This window comes from Triticum urartu, chromosome 1 (genome assembly GCF_003073215.2).
Source record: "Triticum urartu cultivar G1812 chromosome 1, Tu2.1, whole genome shotgun sequence".
Taxonomy (NCBI): domain Eukaryota; kingdom Viridiplantae; phylum Streptophyta; class Magnoliopsida; order Poales; family Poaceae; genus Triticum; species Triticum urartu.
This window is the reverse complement of record NC_053022.1, coordinates 532,303,001-532,311,502: the sequence shown is the minus strand read 5'-3', so window position 1 is coordinate 532,311,502 and position 8,502 is coordinate 532,303,001. Positions and strand designations below refer to the sequence as shown.

Below are 8,502 nucleotides of genomic sequence, written 5' to 3'. Positions count from 1 at the left end.
AGCGAGAGAAAGAGGAGATGCGATTCTGGAGGCGATGGCGCTCACGGAAAAAGAAAGAGAGGAAGGGGACGAGGTGATAAAGGAAAGAGAGGCAACTGACTAATGGGACCTTCTCAGCGTAATTTGCCCAGTTAGCGCGTAATCTGCATCATGGGGTACAAAACCGCTTTAGATTAGACAGAAACCACTCAAGGGGGTTATTAACCCGGTTTTAGTAATTTCAGGGTGTTATTTATCCCGGTTTTGAGTTCAGGGGGTTATGTATCCCAAAGAGTAGATTTGGGGGTGATTTGTATACTTCTTTCAACGGTATACTTAGTGGTGGCAGTCCTTAGTAATTTTCTGAACCTTTGATCAAATGGCTGCGGACTTTTCAACTTTACTGAATCAATGGATGTAACAATTGAAGTGACGTGCCTTCATGAGAAAACAGGAAAATCATCTTAGCGGGTTGCCCCTATTTAAGAGCATCTCCAACAGGCGCGTCAAACTAGCGCCGCGTCACAAAATTCCCTACTTTAGCGTGCGCGCAACCAGAATAGTTGCTCCAGCGGGCGCGCGAAAACAGCGCGCGCGGCATACGTAGTCCAGCGCGCGGGCCGAAACTCAATCGCGCGCCGCTTATTTGCTGCGCCGCTCCCGCGCGTTGGACTCTCGCGCGCTTGCTCGCACCTCCCCCCCCCCCCCCCCCCCCCCCCCCCCCCCCCCCCCCCCCCCCCCCCCCCCCCCCCCCCCCCCCCCCCCCCCCCCCCCCCATCCAGCCGCGCCACCCGGTGACCGTTCCGGTGCTTCTCCGGCCTATCCCTGCCCCACGCGCGCATGGAATGGACGACAAAGAGCATCATGATTTGTGCGTTCGTTATTGTATTGTTGAACTATTTGTTGTGTTTAATTGCACTATTTGTTGTATTGAACGATAAACTGTTTGTTTGAGTTGTAATAAACGAAATTGAACTATTTATTTTTGTTTGTTTTGATCTTTTTGCTTCTGTTTTCGAATGCATATGTTGTTTGTACGAGTGTTGCGCGTGCTGCATTTTTGCGTGCTACTGGAGCGGCGCGCGCTGCATTTTAGCGCGGCTGCTGGAGCCAGCGCTGTGCGCGCGCTATAAGCTGTTTTTTGCGCGCGGCGCGTTCGGCGCCGCCTGTTGGAGATGCTCTAAGTATAGAAGATTGACCTATCCAATAGTTTACGTATGGATGCATCCACAACCGGCATCGGCGTGCATGTGTACATATAGGTAGGCACGGCGGCCGGCGGCTCAGGTGGACTCAGCAGCAGCAAAGGCGAACCCTGACCCTTGCAGTGCGTCCTCGACGATACCGTCCAGCCGCGCCGCCATCGCCGGCGTCATGTGGTTGCTCCAGTCTCCGGCGACCCCCTTCCGAAAGAAGGCCTCGTTCTTGACGTACTCCTGAGCACCACTCTGGTTCACCTCCATGTTCTTCAGGGCGTCGATGCTGCAGAGCTCGACGATGTCCCGCGCCACCCCCGCGGCCTCCTCTTCCTCGGAGAACGCGCACCCCATGAACTCCGCCAGCTTCCTCACGTTGCCCACCGGGTCCCGCAGCATCTCCTCGTACCGGAGGAAGAGCACCTTCTCCGGCCGCCTCTGGCTACCCTCCCAATAGCTCGAGACGTGGGGCCACTGCGGGCCGGCGGGGCATCGACCGTCGCAGAACAGCTCGAAGGCCTCCTCCATACTGAACGGAGTTGGCACTGGCCGCGGTTCGTCGTCGTTGGCGGCCTCGGCTGCAGCGGCCGCCGCCGTCTTCTTGGCGAACAGCCACATGGAGACGAAGGCGTCCTTGGGGTCGCGGCAGACGTACACGACCTTGCAGCCGGCGCCCTCCGCCGTGACCCGCTCTGGTAAGAGGGGGTAGGGCATGTGGGTGGCGATCACGCGCGGCGAAGGGAGCGCCGCAAAGGCGTCGGCCGTCGGATCAAGCGCGTAGGGCACCTCGAGGAACTCGACGCAGTCGTGGGGGTTGCGGAGGCGGAGGGGGTGGTCGGGGGCGCGCGGCGGGTGGTCGGCACGGTGGGCCGTGGCGAAGGCGAGCGCCTTGAGCCAGGTGGTGCCGGACTTGGGGAAGCTAGCGAGGAAGACGTCCGACGGCCTGGGCGCGAACCGCGCACGCACTGCCGCGATGCCCGGGAGGATCGTCTCAGGGAACCAGAAGCCGCCGTGCTGCCGGAGCTGGAGCGGCAGGAACCGTGTCTCCAGCGGGAGCGAGGAGACCACGATGGGCTCGGCCAGGTCGTCGTCTCCGATCGATGCGGCCATCGGTCGCGCCGTGCTGCTGCCTGTGCCAAGCAACCACGGTGTGTACGTATATTTGTAGCTGCATTTGCTCTATTAGTTTAGTTGCCACGAGACTCACGAGATCCTTGGAGATATACAGTAATAGTTTATGGAGAAAGATACTGTATATAACAAAATGAAAGTTGGAAGTGCTCCGGGCTGTCTGATCAGCGCAGGAATTATTCGTCATGTCTCCATAAAGAATCACCAGTCAAGTATTTCCAGCCAATCACGTCAGGTGAGTTAATTAGGTGTATTATTGGTGACAGTGTATCTATGTGTAGACAAAAATTGAGTGAATGGATGATTCAGTTAATAAGTTGAGCAAAAAGAAGCAAAACTCGATCCCCTCTGCTGCAGCACGCAATGGCCACCTTGCCTCCAGCCGAGCAATCGCGTCACAAAACTTGGTGAAGGTGGTCTGGATGGTGTACCACCGATACGATAACGACTTCACATTGTGATCATGGATGATGTGCATGTCATAGGACGCAATGTGCTTTCGTGCGTGAAACGAACCATGCATGCGCTGCCAGAAGAGCGTCCTTCTGCTCCTGCCTACAAAATCCACGGATGCGGCCAATCACGCATGGCACAACAACTCATCATCCCTGGTCGAGTACCCGTCATCCTTTGTACTCTAAAAAAACGACATGGTGTTCAAAAATTAGCTCAATGACATTTGACTGAACACTTGCCGGGCATGGTGTCCGCCATGGACGTTATCAACAGGGGGACGGAGTGTACCTGGATGCAGACAGGTCCTGGGTGGACGACGTCGTCGTAAAAGGCGAGCGGGCGTGTCGATGCTGATTGCGGACGTCCGGCTGAGCGGCGGACGGAGAGGTATAACGGCGTGGTCATCGGAGGAGGTGCGGATGCAAAGCAAGGTCAAATGGGACGGATTAGAAGATAATGGGACCATGAGGGGGATTTTAATGGGCCTGGGGTGTCGGAGTCCTATGTGACTATTGTCCGGTCTCCCACAAAGCCTCCCAACTTTGCTTCTAATTTGTGAGAAAAAATGCGTCCAGACCGCTCGGTGGACCTATACAGACCCCTGTTGGATGAAAAAACACATCCGGACCGTGCAGTCCAGTCGTATGCAGACGATTTGAGAGTTCACCTTGGAGATGCCCTAATGGCCAAATGCAGAGATGGGATACGGGCACGTACTAGGGCTATACCTGGCCATGGACAGCCCGGCTCGGACGACCTGGCCCGAAAATCCTGGATCGGGCTGAGCCCGAGTGTGTCAACGGGCCGGGCTCGGGCTGAAAGTTGAGACCGATGGGCAGGTTAGGCCGAGCTCGGGCTAGCGAAAAAACAAGATTTTAGCTGTAGTCAGGCCGGGCCGATCGGGACGTGTCAGGCTTTTCCAGGCTCAGGCCCGATTCAGTAGGCCTGACAATCAGGCTAGGCCAAGCTTGGGCCTGGTTTTTCAGCACTAGGCTTTTTTTGGCCCGGCCCAAGATATGCCTAGGTATATAACGGGGGCTAGCTAGCGCCCATATGACACAAAAAATACTAGACCTACGTTCAGTTACACGAATTTTACATACGGTTCCATGTATACTAAACCACATCTAATCAACCCGTAAAAACCCGTAACCCTTTTTTGGGAGACTAAGGCCCTGTGCAATGGCAGGTGCCTAGACAGGCGCTAGAGAGAAAAACCCGGGTTTTTTTCTTGAGATTGGTAGGTAGAAGCAAAGTTTTGCTCCCGGTGCCAGCCGGTGCTTGCAAAAATAAATGCCCCCTTCACATCCAGCGAAGCTTCAAATAGTAGCAGGTGCCAGGCTAAGCAGGCGCTACGCAGGTGCCAGGCTAGGTGCTACGTGAGTATTAAAGCAACTCAAGCATCTATGCTAAGGCCCTGTTTGGTTCTAAATAAGTCACCAACTTATAAATCAAAAAGTGTAAAAAGTGACTTATTTTACCAAACAGACTCAATTTATAAGTCACCCCAACTTATAAGTCATAAGTTGCTTCACCCTAACTTAAAACTTATAAGTCACCCCTTTTGCATGTGTCCCACCATCTTTATATAAAAAATAAGGTGGGAAGGTGTGCTCAGGTGACTTATAAGTCAGGTGACAATCAAACAGGCGTGACTTATAAGTCACTGGTTTTAAGTCACTTGACTTATAAGTCGGGTGACTTATTGAAACCAAACAGGCCCTAAGCACTCCGCATTGCAAGACAACTTTTTTTTTTGCGACCCAAGCTGTTCTCTCTCCTTAAGCACCTGTGTCTAAGGCACTCACCATTGTATAAGGCCTAATAGCCTTGATTTTATTCTTCCTTTGAGTTGTAAATGATATGTCTATTCTATGAGAAATAAAGTTGTTGATGCTAAAAAAAACAGTAAGCATCCGAATATGTAGCATTACTCGCCAGCTGCGTCTACTAGCGCGTCTTGCCATGTTTAATTTTTTTTAGTTATGCCATGTTTAATCTTCACTGTTTCCCCGCAAAAAAAAATCTTCACTGTTTATTTTGTACATGACCAATTAAAGTTAATTATCAGTTAATTATCTTACTTAGTAGTAGTGCCAACCATGTTTAAACATCTTTATAAGAATATATGTGAAGGAAATTCATAAATAATTGTTGAGTGTGAGCTTCATCTCAATATGGTTGAGCTCATCTTTTCGCCCATTGTGTATTGCATGGAATTTTTTTAAAAGTAGAAGAACATGAACAGTGAATTTATAGTAATAGCACCAATTTCATTGGAGTAACTCAAGTGCCGCCGACTAAAAGTCGAAGCCTTCTATCATCGGCCTCTCGCATGCAATGCTAAAGTCGAAGCCTTCAATTTTCGTATGGTACTTTTCTTTTGTGAATAGTTATTTTTCTTATGGTACTGCAGGCAGTATATCAACCGATATTCAATTCAGTCTCATCTTTGGATATTCAATTCGGCTCCGGGAGCATTTGCTCCGTCCTCCAAAATATTTTTTTGTAAACGTCAAAAAAAATGTAAAATGAAATAAAATAAACAACTCATGTCTAATTATTGTCCGTAAATATTTAGGTGGAATGCCCACACATTTCAACGTGCATAAAAAAGCAACTTAGTCTCGGGGAGGCGTTTTGCCTCCCAGATAAACAACACCTAAACAAAAGTGGTAAAATGTTTTTTAAAATTCTATCTTTTGTGTGGATGTTCGTGTAAATGTTGCAAGCATGCTAGACAATTCTCATGTGAAATGGAGCAGTATTGTTTCGTCGGTGAAACACAAATTTGGGTTGACATTTTTGGGTAACATTTAGTGTTTAATTTGTTTTTTTTCATAGCCCAAAATGTTCAACTCTTTTACCTAAAACTTTGCAGGTAGCATTTGGATGCTAGTTAATACATAAAAATTTAAATTTCGTTGGGATTTTTTTGCACGATGCTCCCAGACCCAAACTGGATTTCCGGTTTATCGCGGCTCATAGTTTAGTAAAAATTTTTTTTGAGGGACAGTAAATAAAAAGTTGAGGTGCCGTCACGTCGTCGATATACGAAAGAATCTGAAAATCTGGATAAACAGCATCTCCCACCAGGCAACGACACAGCACAACAGTTTATTTATTATACTGAAGAAAATGACAGAGCAGAACAACAGCGGCCGGAACCCGGAAGACCGAAGTGCCAGTCCGCTTCTCCGTCAGCGTCAGGCAACCGCAGCCGCGCCCCTCCCCTCCCCTCCCCTACCTACCACCTCAGCGCCGGCGACCGCCATCACTCCGGCGCACGCGGCCGCGGGCGCCTCCTCCCCGTGCCCGTGGCCGAACCGAGCCGCCACCCAGCGCCTCACGCTTCCGCGCGGCACGAGCTGGAAAGAATCCACTAATTCAGCAGCAGCAGCGGGCGAGCAGTCGAGCAGAGTCCACTGGGGCCAAGCAATGGCCTCCGCCGGAGGCTTCGGGGGGCTCTCTCTTCTCCTCGCGCTGTCGCTGTGCTCCGCGCTCGCATCCACGGTACGCGCGCGCGCTCTCCCTCGCGTCGACCGATCCTTCGCTTGTTCGGGATTTGGATTGATTTGGTCTTGGTGGCGCTTGACTCGCCGTGCGGTGCGGGTGTCGCCAGGTCCACGGCGAGGCTCCGAGGAGGTTCTGGATCGAGGACGACGCCTTCTGGAAGGACGGGGCGCCGTTCCAGATCGTCGGCGGCGACGTGCACTACTTCCGCATTGTCCCCGAGGTGAATAAATCCCCCCTCTTCCAACTGGTATTACTGTACATGTCAATGCAATCTGCTAGAGAGCCTGGAGTGGAGTGGTTCACTCAGTTAATTCGCGATGACAAGTGAGGTTCGACTGATAGATTGGTGGTTTTGGCGCATTCCAGAGTATCAGTAATCACGAATTCAGTCAGTTCTGTACATGTGTTGTAGGTTTAGTTCTGACAGAAATTGAATTCTGTACATGTTCGCACAGAATTTTGGTGCATTTCAGAAATTCGGTACTACTACTAGTTTACAGACTGTATTCAACAAATCGGGTGACCTTGAGCTTGCATGGCTGTGATTGATTGATGAAATTGCGACTTCTCTTTGGAATAGTTTACTACCTCCGATCCATATTAATTGTTGCTGGTTTAGCAATTAATATGGATCAGAGGGAGTAGCTTTTTTTTTGTCATACTTGCAGTCTATTTTTTGCTACACCCAGCTTATAAAATGACTGAATAAGCTATCCGAGATGATTTTTCTTTATTGATAGGGAAATAAATGTTTCTGTTATCTGGGTTTGTATCTAGAGACCATGGCCCATTTATAAGCTTATGTTCTTCCAGATATCTTATTGCGAGCTTACATGCACGTTGCATTCTCTGTGTGCAGTACTGGAAAGATCGCCTTTTAAGGGCTAAGGCACTAGGCCTGAACACAATCCAAACATATGTTCCTTGGAATTTGCACGAGCCGGAACCACAGAGCTGGGAATTCAAGGGCTTCGCTGACATTGAATCGTATCTAAGACTTGCTCAAGAATTAGAAATGCTCGTCATGCTTCGTGTAGGTCCATATATTTGTGGAGGTAATTTCATAGCTTATTGAAATTTCAGCATGTCAATATGACTATCAAGATAATTGTATCTGTGTACTGAGAATACTAAAGACATGGCTAAGCAGACTTATAAACTTCGGACAAATATTCTAAATAATCGAAATAGTCACCCCTTCTTCCTCTGAAATATGTATTTCATAGTCTGCTGGTTTTATGTCTGATAAGGCCTTCTAGCTCTTTTACTTACAAAATAACCCTGTAAAAGTCAAAGGACTAACAATAGTCGTAGTGTCTACAGTCGGTCCTCATGTCAGATGTTTTCTGTGACCCTCTCTGATGAAGCAAAGAGTAAAATGCTTCCACTTGATCAAGAACAGAAACCATCATTTTCTCATGCTATGATTTACTACGATTAGTTCTGAACTTGTTATGCCCGGTTCAGAAATTCTTTGTATTAGTACAGATTCCATATAGTTTCAGAATTTGGAGTTGATTGGGTTGTGATAGTTCATGCCCTTCAGTTGAGCTTTTTGCCGATGTGATCTATGAATTCTTGAAGCTGTTATGCAGAATGGGATTTAGGGGGATTTCCACCATGGTTGCTCACCATAGAACCAGCCCTTAAACTACGATCATCAGACGCAACCTATCTTTCCTTGGTAAGCTGCCCAAAACATCACCAATTTCAGGGTTTTATGTATGATACTGCCATCATTGCTTTGGGATTTTCTGGAGCTATTTTGACCAAGGTTAGCTAGTTCTATAGGTAGAGAGATGGTGGAGAGTCTTGCTCCCAAAAGTAGCACCACTGTTATACGAGAATGGAGGTCCAATTATCATGGTGCAGGCAAGTCAATCATGGTTTAAATCGGTTAACCACTTCATATCCATTTTCGTTTCTGTTTTATCCTGCTAACAAGTAACTAATCTTTTTCCCCTGTCTAGCAGATTGAAAATGAATTTGGTTCATTTGGAGATGACAAGAATTACCTTCATTACCTTGTTCAGTTGGCCAGACGATATCTGGGGAATGACATTGTTCTGTACGCAGTTTCCCTTCTCATAATTTTTACCACTTATTATTGTCTGCTAAATTTATTACTTATTCTATAGATTATGTACAAAGTTATTTAGGGTATAACTGTAATTTTGCATACTTACTAGGCATGGTAGTGGTGAAATTTCATACAACATCGAAA

General features: G+C 48.4%; 2 protein-coding genes across 5 annotated transcripts; one reads left to right on the top strand and one right to left on the bottom strand.

Moving 5' to 3' along the window:
- Window positions 1-1,164: 1,164 nt before the first annotated feature.
- LOC125537775 (cytosolic sulfotransferase 12-like) lies at window positions 1,165-2,320 on the bottom strand. Its single transcript, XM_048701090.1, has one exon. It carries the CDS (start codon window positions 2,283-2,285, stop codon window positions 1,263-1,265), a length of 1,023 nt encoding a protein of 340 aa, XP_048557047.1. The 5' UTR covers window positions 2,286-2,320; the 3' UTR covers window positions 1,165-1,262.
- Window positions 2,321-5,889: 3,569 nt separating this feature from the next.
- On the top strand, window positions 5,890-8,496 carry LOC125537755 (beta-galactosidase 8-like). 4 transcript variants are annotated; one of them, XR_007296076.1, is made up of 6 exons: window positions 5,890-6,275; window positions 6,385-6,498; window positions 7,138-7,333; window positions 7,874-7,962; window positions 8,062-8,150; window positions 8,252-8,332. XR_007296076.1 is itself a non-coding variant. In XM_048701077.1 (6 exons), exons 1-6 carry the CDS (start codon window positions 5,901-5,903, stop codon window positions 8,414-8,416), a joined length of 1,020 nt encoding a protein of 339 aa, XP_048557034.1. In that variant the 5' UTR covers window positions 5,890-5,900; the 3' UTR covers window positions 8,417-8,496. The 4 variants fall into 4 exon arrangements, 1 of the variants encoding a protein (XP_048557034.1); XM_048701077.1 differs by having other exon boundaries at window positions 8,070-8,150; window positions 8,252-8,496; XR_007296078.1 differs by lacking the exon at window positions 8,252-8,332 and having other exon boundaries at window positions 7,863-7,962; window positions 8,062-8,151.
- The last annotated feature ends 6 nt before the right edge of the window (window positions 8,497-8,502 follow it).